Here is a 14,357-nt window from a genome sequence, read left to right as displayed (position 1 = left end):
CGTTTTATGTGTTTTAAAATATTTTAAAATTGTGTGATGATAAGAAAAATCAACTCCCAAATTGGAGCTGAATCCAATATATAGAAAATAAAATAAAATTAGAATACAACACTCACAAAAGTAAAACTCAAATTAAAAATATAAAATAAATTACTATTTTTAAATTTTTAATAATAGAACACCTTTTTCCGTAAATTTCCCTAGGCAAAAAAATAATCTTATTGTCTTAAGTAAGTAGGGGAACCTACTTTTTCTTTTAAAAAAATGCACGAAATATCCAAAGCCTTTCAATGCAACCAAACTGTAACTTTGTAGAAAGTTTACAAGGTGATATTCAAGGTTTGATCATTCATCGCACAACTGTCCCCCAAGTTGGTTATACATAAGAACAACGAATGCATTGTGAGTGGGAATAGTGGGTTAAAAAAATTGGAGAAACAACACAAATATCTCCTCACTCTGCATGCATGCATTGAGAGAGAGAGAGAGAGAGAGAGATAATGACTCCAACCATCCAAAAAACTGATCTTAGTAGATTTGAGTCAAAAAATAAAAATTCTACAGCACAAAGTCTTGAGAAAATCACCATACTAGAAAGAGAGACCATGATTCGAACCACCCAAAAAACTCATCTTGGTAGATTTGAGTCAAAAAAATAAAAAAATATACAGTACAAAGTCTTGAGAAAATCACTATATTAGAAAGAAAGAGAGACCCTAATTCGAACCACCCCAAAAACTGATCTTGGTATATTTGAGTCAAAAAAATTAAAAAATTTACAGTACAAAGTCTTGAGAAAAATCACTTCCTTCCACTTGCGACTCGTGGCTTTCCTTTGACCTCTGATTCCTGCTCTCAATAAAACTGACAACCATTAAAACAGATGGAAAGACCTTTCACATATACGTGCATATGTGCACACACACACAGACCCAAAAGCATAATGAATTAAAAAAGTAAATATCATTTTAAAACACTAATTATCATGTTTTTCCATAAAAATCGCAAGCTACAAGACATATTGACATGCCCCACTATAAGAAAAAGAGAGAATTTCCATATATTAACTGACCTGTGGAGTATGGAGGAAAATGTTGGTTTTAGCTGTTGCAGGGTTATGATTTTCTGCTCCCTTACTCCAGTCATAGCAAACCTGTACAGACCACATATGAGGCAGTGTAACAATTAAGAAGCTCCATGTAAAGAATTGCATTTGGTACATGCATGCATGTGTACAACAATGATCATCTGGAACAATGGTGTCACAGCAAGAATAAATTAATAAAAAAAGTTACTATTATTTGGGGTGTTTTTGGATCACCCTCGACTCAAATAATCTTAACTGTAACCAAGGGCATGGCTTCACGTGATTATACAATCATGAGATCCAAGAAAAGAGCTCTGCAACGAGTTCGAGCATATGATTAAAAAGATGATAGTCTGGGTAATAACATATATCTGAGAGAGATCCAACTACAACCAAAAAGGTCAAATTTTATTTTAGGATTCAAATTCTGGAAGTAAACCAGAGATTTGTGTTGGAATCAGAGTCTCTTCAGTAAGGAAAGGCTGAATAGTGGCAACAACTGAGATTCTTTATTAAACTTGAAATCCCGGGTAAAAATTTTGATAAAATTGAGTCCAAAAATATCAAAATACATTCATCTATACAAAAAATGCATCAAATGAGGATAACAGAAAAGAAAATTTTGAAAAAAAAGCTTAAATTCATACTTAACTGAGGTTAAAACAAATAGCATTAAAATGACACAGTTATGCCCTCAAAGGTCTAAACCATACTTTGATACTTTATTACATGTGTTTAATGATATCAAACTAGTTGTAAGTAGTGGTTGGGGGAAAATGCCCACTCTCTTAACCACCTGTAACTATCGCAGCTCTTTTGAAGTTTGAAATTCAGAAAAAAGCTGAGACTTTCATGAAACCATATTATTTTTCCTATACTCTGTCCATTGTAAACTAGTGTAATCAAGGAATCAGCGATTTTCTGATTTAATTCCATGTTATCAGATATGATTGACAGAGAGCATTTACAGTGTTCTAGGATAGATGTACCTAAATTATAAATAAAAAGCCTAAAAATGGAGTATTTGATTGCTTTCTAATTTTTTGTCCCTTTCTTTATAAAGATAGAATGCAACTTTCAAGCAAACATCTATAACCCATTGGACTATGGACAAAGTCAATTGAGTCATCACTGTCAATCTATGTAATATGGACGTGTCCCATGATTTCTAGCACATGTCAACATACCACAAACACAACTGTGTCGGTCACTTTAGAAACTTGCTACTTGTTAACCTTGCTTATTCAAATCTCACACATGTAGTTTATGCGACCTAGAATCCCCACCTCTCCCCTTATCTAGAAGGGTTCACAAACATATACAGTGTTTTCGAATGCAGGACGGGGACAAGATGAGCTAGGCAGTACCAATATATTATGCAGCTCAATGTGGTCCCAATGCGGACGCATCACTTCTGATGAAGTTAATAAATTAAAAAAAAAAATCAAAATCTATAAAAAAACATACAAATACAAAGAATAACATGAATATATGATTTATAAGACAGTAGGCATTTTAATCAACATTTTTCTAATATATCCATCGTCTGAGTCGCTGATAGCCCATAGCCTGATAAATAGTAACAAAGTTTGTTGTGTCTATTCGCTAATAGTCTAATCCACAATAAGTAAATCCATCACATTTATTAAATTACATATAACACAAAAGAATATCTATTGCACCAAATATAGTATGTATTACACTTTATCACCTCTAAAGGGGTCTACGAAAACATGGTTCTAAGGCGGTTTTGAGGTGTTCTATTCATTCAACAACCCACATGCCACCACCACATCACAAACACCAAAAAATAAAAAGGGCATAGGCACATAATTTTGGGTGATGCGCCACATCTGGAGGTTATGAACCACACATGCTTGCACATCTTGATATTCCACATACACAGGTGTATGTGGTGAATCCAAGGGAACATCGGCTTTGATGCAACCTTATAATGCATTATGTGGCCGCTTCTAATCACGGTGGATGCCTCATGTCTGAAGGGCCAATTTTGGATTGGTATTTCTTCTCATATCCGTATCAGATGTCACATTATATTTGTCTTTTGTATCAAATTTGATTGATTGAAATGGAGAATGATAAAGTGGGGCTTAGCAGGAAATGAAATCAGCCCCCAACAGTGGGCCCCACTCTCTTCTCCATCCACCATATCATTATCATCCACATTGTCCTCCATCCATATAATTAGGAGTGTGATGAGCCAACTGATTACGGTTTCTCTGTAGTCCACAGGATTTTATTATATTAAAATTTGCTTACGCTAGAAGTGAAAAAACACCTTTGTATGGTATTGCTGTTACACTAAGAGTTTTAAATACAATTAGAAGAATGTTGACTTGCTTCATATTATCTGTGTATCCCTGATACAATATAAGCCAACTTCATCAAAAAATAATGTTTGAGCAGTCAGTGCCCATGCCATTCTAGCGGTACGATAGAGACCTTTCTCTGTTTGCATCTAAAGTGCTCAAAATTCTTAACAAGAATGTTGAGGTATAGACCAACAAAAATTCCACAAAGATAGTTACAAATGTTAAAGCCTTGGTTGCAGTTGAATACCACAACACGTAATTTTAGCAAGTAAAGGATCAACTGAATTTGGTTGACAAGTATGCATTTCAGTCTACCAGAGATCCTAATAACATATCTATCAAGGATCACCTCCCTTGATATGCATACTTACCTCTCATAGATCTGAATAACATATCTATATAGACCTCTGTTCCAGTCTGTTCTTTAGGTAAGTATGCATATCATGGGAGGCGACAGTACGGTAGAAGCCAGGCATCCACTCGAATATAGACATTTATGTAATTCAAGCGTTCGCAAAAACTACATCTGAACATTTCGAAAAGGCAAATTAATTCTGCCATGCCTCTTCCATGAACATTGACAGTGTTACTCAGATTGCTTGCTAAACAGTTTTCCATGAGTGCTATTTGTATTTCTTCTAATACAGTTGTTCATGACAAATCAAAACACATGGGGTTTAATGGTAGCTATATTCAAGAGACACCATTTGATGTAATTCTTAGCATTTCTCATCTTTATCTTCTTAGCAGATTCTTTTTAGACTTCTTTTCTAGATGTTTAGCCATAGCTAAGACAAAGTGATTAGGGACAATTTTGCAGCTCATCTGCTCCAACTTGGATCAATTGACAAGTATGCATTTCAGTCTACCAGAGATCCCAATAACATATCTATCAAGGATCGCCTCCCTTGATATGCATTCTTATCTATCATAGATCCCAATAACATATCTACATAGACTTCTGGTCCAGTATGTTCTTTAGATAAGCATGCATATCATGGGAGGCGAAAGTAAGGTAGAAGCCAGGCATCCACTCGAATATAGACATTTATGTAATTCAAGCATTCACAAAAACTACATCCGAACATTTCCAAAAGGCAGATTAATTTTGCCATATCTCTTCCATGAACATCGACAGTGTTACTCAGATTGCTTGATAAACAGTTTTCCATGAGTGAAATTTGGATTTCTTCTAATGCAGTTGTTCATGACAAATCAAAACACATGGGGTTTAATGGTAGCTATATTCAAGAGACACCAATTGATGTAAGCAGATTGTTTTTAGATTTCTTTTCTAGATGTTTAGCCATAGCTAAGACAAAAGTAATTAGGTACTATTTTGCAGCTCATCTGGTCCAACTTGGATCAATTGACAAGTAAGTTAAATATTTCCTTGGACTAATAACAGACATGCTCTTCTCTTTTGCCTCTGATACTTATGTCATTATTGTTCCAAGTTAACAAATAAGTTCCAACGTAATACCTGCCTGAACTCCTTTCTACAGAAGGTCACTGGTTGCCATCCACAAATTTTAGGATGAACCGATGCATTTTTCTTACATAACGTTGAGGCTAGATGGCCCTCCACGTTGCTCCCTCCCCCCATTAGAGTGATTTATGTACGGACCCGAAATAATTACCTAAAATACGAAATGATCTGGTTATAGGGGGAAATTACAAGAAAGGTCAATCAACCCGTGTTTTTTTATTTTTAAAAAAATTTCCCCTCGGTCCAAGGAAGCCATCCTCAGACCGCATTTAAATTTTTTTTTTTTTTAGTTTTTTCATTAGTAGGGCAGTGCCCCAAGATTTAAGGGCAATGCCTAGGCGGTTCGAGGTTAAAACCCTTGGACCACCCTCTAGACTGAGCATGCCTCAGTTCCTTGGCGGTCCAAGGTCCCCATCCTTGGACTGCCCGTTATTTTCTTATTTTTTTAGAAAAACAGCGGTCCAAGGTCCCCATCGTCAAACCGCGATTTATTTCTTATTTTTTGAGAAAATAGCAGTCCAAGGATGGGGACCTTGGAGCGCTCTACTGGGGTTTTGTTGTGTTCACAGGACAGTCCGAGGATTCTAACCTCAGACAGCTCGGTCACTGCCCTAAGGCTTCGGACACTTCCCTACTAACGAAAAAACTATAAAAAATAAAAAAATTTATCTGCAGTCCGAGGATGGAATGCTTGGACTAAGGGGCAATTTTGGAAAAATAAAAAAACACATGTTGACCGGCCTTCCTTGTAATTTCCGCCTATATTCGGATCATTTCGTATTTTAGGTAAGTATTTCGGGTCTGTACGTAATTTACTCTTCCTTTTGTAGTTTAATTGGACGTGTACAGTGCGATATGTCGTTCATGTACAGAAAAGTTAAATGTGCATGTGAGCTTGCCTGTTTACAGTTGGTTTTTCTGCGGAAAGGGGGCTGTAGTTTTGGAACACAGAGGTCACAACATTGGCTTCTTGTCATCTTGAATTGTTTTGATGGGCTTGCAGTTTGGCATCCCAGTTACATTTATAGGCCAGCAGGGTCACTATTCTGGGTAATTGGAAAATGTGTCTCTGAATATGTGTGTTCGTGTGTTTGTGCACGTGGTCACAATTTCCAGTTGTTGACTTGTTGGTAATCTTGAAATTATCAGTTACTGAAGTAGCTTTGTCCAAAGGTTCAGATTCAGTTTCAGAGAGCATTTTGTTGTGGTGGCAATTTGGGGTCGGTAGAGTCACTTTTGGGTAATGCAAAGTGCAGTTCAAAGGTTTGGATTAGCCATCTGATAAGTGATTCACTTATTTGCAAGGGAAGCAGGTAACATAGGGCTCTACATTGACCCCTGTCAATTGAAAAGAATGACGGAGGGCTTACAGAATAAACATTCACACCATATGTGTCATTAGCATAACCATCATATTCAATAATAATCTTTAAAAGGAGACATAATATAAACTTCAAAATCATAGCACAAATAAACTAGTAAAAGACAATGAGATCCCTACAAATCTGCAATTACAAAAAAGGGAACCTGTGAAAATTCATACGTATTCAGAAAATGGAACTATCCAACTTACAGCATATGCAAATATTGAACCATCATTGTTGAATGTGCTGCAGGGAATCGGCTGATTGCATCTTGCCATAGCCTGGGAGAGAGAACGAGATACCTTAATGTAAAGCAATAATTTTTTCCAAAATAGTTAAGAAGCAATAATTTTGTTGCAAAACAAACAATATTCCACTAATAACAAGATCTAACTGGAAAAAGACCTGATAAACCTTAAACCCTTTCCTTCATACAATACTAAAGCACCAATCTATAGATACTCGCTCAACACAGCACTCCAGTTTCGGCAGCAAATTCAATAAGCAAATTCAAGTTCTACCAATCAATAACAATTTCAGAGAAAAGAAGTATAAAAAGAAAAGAAAGACAAAGATACACTCATCACAGGAGGCTTTCTTGACAGATCCAGTTCTAAACAAACAATGATTATGCTCATACGATGGTTGAACCTCCAAAACTAGAATAGAAAACACTAATCTAAAGCAGCAGTCAGGTTCATTTCACCGAGTATTTAGGTTGTGAGAACCCCAGTACTGTAGTATTGGACCCAAGTCCAAGCTTAACCACCCAAAAAAGGAAATATCATAGCAGCTTTCTGTATTAGTTACTCGATATCCTAAAACATGTTTTCTGTTCAACGTAATCTAAACATAGGTCAATCTACTAACTTTTAGCAAGCTGGCCAGCAGTTGGCAGTAACAAAAACCTAAACAGGTATTTGGCGTATTATGCGTTAAAAGTTCTCATGCAAAATGTAAATCCATTCTGAGGATAGAAGAAAACAGAAATTGGAACCTTTTATCCCAGTTTTAGTAAAATTATTCTGGGTTTGTCAGTCAGATACTTCAACAAATAGCAACATTACATCAAATTTATGTTGTGGGAAAACATATTACACTTTGGAATCATCTGAAATATCACAACCTGCCAATTTCCCGAGGAACCAGCAAGCATAGAACAGTAAGCAGACCCATAAAATCATACATGAGCATGAAAGGAGTACCTCTGAGATGGAAGCACGCCACATGTTAATTTCACATCCAGAACAAACTTAAAGTAACATGATTCCAAGTGGATGCTTCTGCAATGCAGGCATCTAAGTAATCTAATTTGATAGTTACATCAAGAGAGATTTTAAGATCGAGTAATCCTTGGACTATACATAAAATCGCAACATTCTCTACAGGTTATGGAAACAAGTTAAGCCCTCCTTTTTGACAGCACTATGTGTTTATATCTGCTAGGAGTAGATACAGATGAATGCAGACAACGCACTCCCATAAACCCAAATATTTGATCACAAAATTGATCGGAGTTATGCATTATTCATGGGAACACAATTTGCATTTCATGTGTGACATTTGACTATAGGATATTAAGAAATTTTTTTTTTAAATAACCCCCTGACAAAATTTATGCACAAATATGTACTGGACATATATGGTATTTTAAGAATACGTTAAAGGGCATGTATTAGGAGATTTTATATGCAATTATGTATATCACCAATAAGGAGCAATTTTAGGATTTGCTACAATCTTCTCAAGCCTAGACGACAGAAAAAGAGATCAACTTCGAAGGGGAACACATATCCAATGCTTAAGTGTATCATGCAAATGCAGCCATGGTTGCGAAAACCTGGAAGAAGACCAGAAAAAGGACAGAGGATGAGTGTTGGAAACATGGAAGAAAGGCATGATTCATGAAACAGGAAACAATTAGAAGAATAAAACGACTTATGGAAGAAGCCAGGGAGCTTTGTTGTCACAAAAAATCACACGCAACTCAGGAAACTTGAAAGAAGTAAATGATGGGGAGATACTGAACAAGTAAGTGAGAACATAGGGAATGCACAGGAAACGGTTTTCCACGCACTAAACTCATAAAAAATTGCTAGTTAAATATTGTCTCAAATTAAAAACTTCACTAACATTGCAGACAGAACAGGTTTCGCACCCTCTAACAAGTATCCTTGCATTCTTGGCATATAGCTCCTTTAAGTTATTACATGCCTAGTGCTCCTAACTAAATCTGAGTGCCAAAGGATCTTTTGCTTTGCCCCTGCCTTTTCACTGGCCCCATTTCACTATACCTTCTCTTTTTCTATGCTATTTCAATTCAGCGGGTCTCACTCATTTCCCGACTTAGCTGATAATGTTTTGCTTTGGCGAAGATGTTATCGTGACACACTATACACGAAATTGAATTTATAGAAACATCCATCCAAGAAATATATTTTGCATTTTCAAGGTCCATTTTGGTCTTCAGTGCTCATTCTCAGACAGTGTCTATTGGTGTAGCACAAGGGACTCAATCTTAGAACCAGTATTGTGTTTTTTCAGAATTACCTAGTAGGGATTGCAAATGCAGTTTGATATTTGCTGGGAATTGCTTTCAAACATATTTCAAGAAACACACAAATTTCACAAGAACATACTTACGATTCTGGATCTTTATCATGTGTTAAAGGTATTTAGAGTATTTTTGACATTTTTCTTATCCCCCATGTTGAGATGTATCCAGGAAAGCCCTTCATTCAATTGCCCATTGATAACAAAAGTGAAGAATAGCCAACAAATAAATTGCTGCTAAAAGAACACTCAATCATCATACAAAAGAAGCTTATCACACTAGAAATTCATTGCATTAAGAACCACTGTTATTAGGATTGGACCAGTCATCGAACTGGTGAGGAGTTTGTCCAATCAAAACCGATTCAAACGCCCTCAAACCGGTAAGACCAAATTTTCAAAAATAAAGGAAAAAATAGGAATGGTGGTTTAAAAACATAAAATATATTGCAAAAAAAAAAAAAAAAATCGCCAAATTTGTTTAACCAAATCCAAAAGGTCAAATCAGCCAGTCCGACAAGTCAAAACCCTGTAAAACATTGGTTTTGCCTAGTTTCTGACCAAACCATTATTTGCTTTAAACCGGATCGACTAAGGCACCAGTTGGTTGTCCAATCGGTTAGACCAAGCCGTCCAGTCCAGTCTTGAATCTTGATTATGTTAACAACACGGCATGACACCACACACACACAAATGAATCGAAAATCAGAAGAAACAAACAACTCCATTAAATTAACAAACGGTGACCCCCAACCTTAAGTCTTTGTTTGCTATCCTTGTCCCAAAAGTTGAAAGCACCATCAGATCCAGCTGTAGCAAAAGTTTGATGTATCTGCAAATAGAAGAAATCCATTAAATAAAGCAATATTCGACAACATATAAATATATGACCTACGATTCTTCATAATTCAAGCATGGTTGTTTGTAATGTAAGATGGAGAAAATGAGAGATCGAAGATCAATGCAATATCATGTTTATGACAAAAAGGAAAGGGTAGCATAACAAGCTTGGGCTAATGAGGAGGATTTGCAAGCTATGACAACAAACAGTTGATTATCAGAAAAAGAAAAAGAAAGAAAACACTACAACTTCACTCATTGTGAGTGGGAAACAACCAGTCTCTTTCATCAAGAACAAACTGGTGGTCTCTTGTTCAATTTCTTTTTTTTCTGGTTTTTTCTTTTAGCAAAGTGCATTCCATATATACACAAAACTTTAATAATTAATGCCCCATTGGAAGGGTTTGAATGGGCCACAGCTACATTTTAGCAAATTCACAAACATCTAAACGTAAACAATGAATGCTACCACATTAATTACCATACATGTAATATTCTAAGACTTACTTAAGATGCAACAAATTTAAAGATCTCTAAGAAGCCAAAGCTTGCGGGAGGCCTTGATGTGGTATTGATTTCGGATAAGATGCCTAAACACAAGGAATCATCATAGACCCACTGAATGTTTCTAAAGCAGCACCATCCATCACAGAAGGGCCCCAGGCCCAGATGTAATCTGGTCCACTAAAGCAGTATTGAGGCTCCCTTAAACAATGCAAAAACAAATGCTCTCAACCACAGCAATACGTCCAAAGCCTGCAAATCTGAGGAAACCAGAACTAAGATTTTAGCTACCTGTATCCGTTAGGAAAGAGAAGCAACTCTCAAGACATTGCCCTTAGGAAGCAACACGTGTTAACCCAATCCATTCTGCCAACCTGGCTCTTAGGGAGTAGATCCTAATAACCACAAAGACCTTATGACCCATACTTTTAGGATATCAATAATGGAAGCTACTCCACAGAAAAGCTGACAAGTCCACTTGGCAACTCCAGCCAATCTGAAGGGCAAAAGGTGAGACCATCATTTCACAATTCTCATCACATACAATGCACACAAAGCCCAAACAAACCTCTGTTACCACATTCATTCAAAACGCTCCAAGGAACCCAAGTGCCTGAAATTATGCCAAAGCAACCTAACTGACAATAGAAACAACTCAACCACTAGACCCCAACATCCCCTTCAAAAGATTTTCTCCAGATCAACCAAAAGATAAATGTCCAAAGGAAGTAAATGATAGAAGTAAATTCCATCTCAGGAAAAGCTTTCACTGACACACACTTGGAATATATGTGTTGGGATCAGGGTTTTAAAAATCGGCGAGTTGCGACAAACTCGCCTGAGTCAACACGGGAATCGGGCACCCCGTGTCGATTCTTCTGCAAAACCGGGAATCGCCCGATCCTAGAAGAGAATCGGCGATTTTGAACAGTGAATCGCCCCCATTACGTCATAAATCGCGATTCCAGCCGCTTAGTGACGTCAAAGCCGCTTAGTGACGCCACAGGGCGAGTCCTTACCTGAGGATATTTTGGTAATTTTTTTCAAAATATCATTTCAGGTTACCCTTTCTCTCCTTCTCTCCATCTCGCTGGCACTAACGCTTTTGTAAAGGTATTTATAACTTTAGACTTTCTCCAATTCTTTGATGTAGAACTTGCGCTAAGCGATATTATATTGAAAATTCATACAATATAGGTAAATATTGTACAAAACTCTTCAGCAGCACGTGAAGGGTTGCCGTGGTTAGCAACAGAGGTTTCATGCGTGATGTCCCAAGTTTGAATCCCAGTTGGGACGCTATTGTGCAAAATTCACTTTTTGTCTTCATAAAAAAATTTTAAAAAAATAATATCATAAAAAAAAATTTAAAAAAATAATATCTTTAAAAAAAAAAAGATAGGTTTTTACTTGTCTTAAAAAAAAACTAAAATTTGTCCTAATAAAAAAAATAAAAATGAAAAAAAAAAAAGAAGATAGGTGTTTACTTTTGTCTTAAAAAAAGAACTAAAATGAAGAAAATAATATGACAAAAGAAATAAAAAAAATAAAAACCAATACAACAAGCAAAAAAAAAAAGGTCATATAACATCTTCGTTTTTTTCTTGTCAAAAAAAATAATAATAATAATACAACAAATATCATATTTTCTCGTAAAAAAAAAATACAAGTATTTCTTGTAAAAAAAAATAAAAGATATTTCTTAATACAACAAATATTTTTTAATACAAACTAGGAATAACTGATCTAATTATAATTTTTATTTTTATAATATGGTAAGCTTTAACATAAAATAGGAATATTAATTTTAAGATATGATTCATACACATTTGAAATATTTCTCTGTCTCTAACAATCTCTTCCATTAAATTTATTCTAGAACTCTAAAAAATTACATTTTTAAAAATTTGAAGTGTTATTTCTAAAATTGATGCGCATTCGAATAATTTATATATTGATAATCAAATATTTTATTTATTTATTTATTTATTTATTTGCATTATAAATCTTGCAATGTATTATTTTTCTTACAGTTGTCAATAATACATTTTAAATTAAATGATATTATAAAATATTTTAAATTTGTTATTATTTATATAATAAAAACCAACAATTTTTGTTGCAATATATAATATTATAGTTAGTTCAGTTGCAATAATTTGGTTTTTTTTTTTTTTAGTGGGTTAGGTTTTTCCGCCAATTCGAGATTTTAGTGGCCATTTTTTATCGATTTAATCCACTATTTATTGTAGTCTATGTATGATTATATACTTTATCCATCGTAATTCTATGTTTTTTGTTCTATGCGATGCAAATTTAAATCGTTAACATAAGTTCATACAAAAAAAGAACATTTTAATTATTCACAAATTCATTAAAAATGAAAGTTAATAATTTAATACCAGTATTTCTTATTGGATTCTTAAAAAATAACATTTATAATGAATTTTCATAATTTTTTTGGATTTTTTTTAAGGCTTAAAAGGACCGATCCGGCCGATTCTCGATCCAGATCGCCGATTCACCGATCCGGGTGGGTTTTTGAGGTGCCCGATCCGGGGCACCGATCCTTTTTTTAAACCACTGGTTGGGATTGTTCTCTCGTGACACATACAATAGCTCGCTTAGATGTTCATTCACATGCTAGAGAAATGAAAATACAATTTTAAGAATAGCTCGATAATGTAGGTTTTTACTAGCTTGGTAGCTCCCTTGTGCCCCTCGCTACTAACCATAGGCTGCTGGATCATGAACAGCCCTTCATTTAAAAGTAGTTCTAGAAGCTAAAAAAAATCAATATTAAACTTGCTTCAAATGAACTACAGAAGCTAAAACACCGAAATTTAACTTCTTCAAATGGGAAAACTGCAGGCCAATTTAAGGACTTGTGGGCCTTCAACCTATTTTAGTACAAGCTCCCGACTTGATAGCCCTTTTTGCATAGGATCTCCTAACATGTGGGCAGCCTTATTTGATTTACTTGTTTAGATAAAACAAAATAAGCAACAGTCAAACTCTCTCCAAAAAAACAAAAATAAAAAAAATATACAGGCTAAAATAAAGGCATTATTTTTTTAATGTAGGGTTATAGATTATTGGAAATGCAAAACCTCATCCATGCACAAGGTAGGCAATAGAGGTTCCAAAACAACTGAAGCCATGTATCTCAAATCTACAAAATGAGGTGAAGATTCAAAGGAAAGTTACGATGGGTAGTTGGTAACTTGGTATTTGCCTCTACTACTAGAGAATAGGACATTATGAACATTATGACAACAGAAAAGCAGGAAAAAAAATAAAAAATTGTGAACAAGCACCAATGCTGAAGCAGGGAAAGAAAGGGAGCAGCAATATGCATTAGTAAAGACTATCAAAAAGGAAAACGTCGGCATAACTAAGAAATTACAACTCCAAGAAGACAACATACAGGATGGAAGTTTAAAGAGTTGACTGAATAGATCTCATTGCCTTCCCTGTGGCATTTGAAAGTGAAGTTTTTACTCTGCTGTGAATCTTCCAGATGGTGCACGCCGACTCGGCCCTCTATTGAACCCACCTAAAGAGGAAAATAAGCAATTAAGCATAACAAATATCGGAAAGAGGTTATTCAAAAACATGTCCTAAACAAAATTCGTATATGTGCAGAATATTAGGAGATCTGTTAAGTTAGGTATGTGGAGATCTAGAAAAAATTTTGTGGAAGAAGTACGCATCTCAGGAAAAGTGAATTGGCCTTCTTTCCTTTCGTATCTACGCTTCTTTCCGTTTGAACAAGAGGCAGATTATAAAAATGATTCACTTTTTTTTTTTGGGGAGAGGGGGTGGAGGCAGATTATAAAATGAATCACAAAAGTGTTAATGTCAATACTCAAATACTCAATAGTAAACGAAGTGGTTCCCCCTCTTCTGGTACTACAATTTCCCCTTGCACACAAGAAGGATGATACATGAAGCAATAAGGATCTTCATGTGCATTAGCAATGACATCCTTCTAAGCATGCCCTTGTTACCCAAAACATCGAATAGGATATTGGACCTTAGGTAACCAAAACTTCCAGTGGACTCTCGATGGAAAACTACAACTTTGTTCTAAAAAAAAAGCCCCGTCATAATTGAGATTTGGATATATATGAAGATCTTCCATATAGGTGTGCATGTCAAATGGACGAAATTCCCCACCAACACGA

At 35.4% G+C, this 14,357-nt stretch overlaps 1 protein-coding gene across 19 annotated transcripts in view; it reads right to left on the bottom strand.

The window, feature by feature from the left end:
* Nucleotides 1–513: 513 nt before the first annotated feature.
* Nucleotides 514–14,357, bottom strand: part of RAE1 (Transducin/WD40 repeat-like superfamily protein) — a 29,021-nt gene continuing 15,177 nt past the window's right edge. For 17 of the 19 annotated variants that reach the window (XR_016054931.1, XR_016054929.1, XR_016054928.1 and 14 more), the window contains 5 exons: nt 13,598–13,726; nt 9,581–9,658; nt 6,483–6,554; nt 1,073–1,153; nt 514–849 (listed from right to left, as the gene is read on the bottom strand). Coding sequence is in view for 13 of the 19 variants with exons in the window: in XM_020665479.2 (XP_020521138.1) it covers nt 802–849; nt 1,073–1,153; nt 6,483–6,554; nt 9,581–9,658; nt 13,598–13,726 (408 nt within the window). In the remaining 6 variants the exon portion in view is untranslated. Of the gene's footprint in view, nt 850–1,072; nt 1,154–6,482; nt 6,555–9,580; nt 9,659–10,173; nt 10,372–13,597; nt 13,727–14,357 lie in introns of all 19 variants that reach the window. The other 2 variants (XR_016054927.1, XR_016054932.1) reach the window with 1 other exon arrangement.

The sequence above is a fragment of the Amborella trichopoda genome, chromosome 4 (genome assembly GCF_054954075.1).
Source record: "Amborella trichopoda isolate Santa Cruz 75 chromosome 4, AtrichopodaSantaCruz75HAP2 v2.0, whole genome shotgun sequence".
NCBI lineage: Eukaryota > Viridiplantae > Streptophyta > Magnoliopsida > Amborellales > Amborellaceae > Amborella > Amborella trichopoda.
This window is presented reverse-complemented; position numbering and strand designations above follow the sequence as displayed.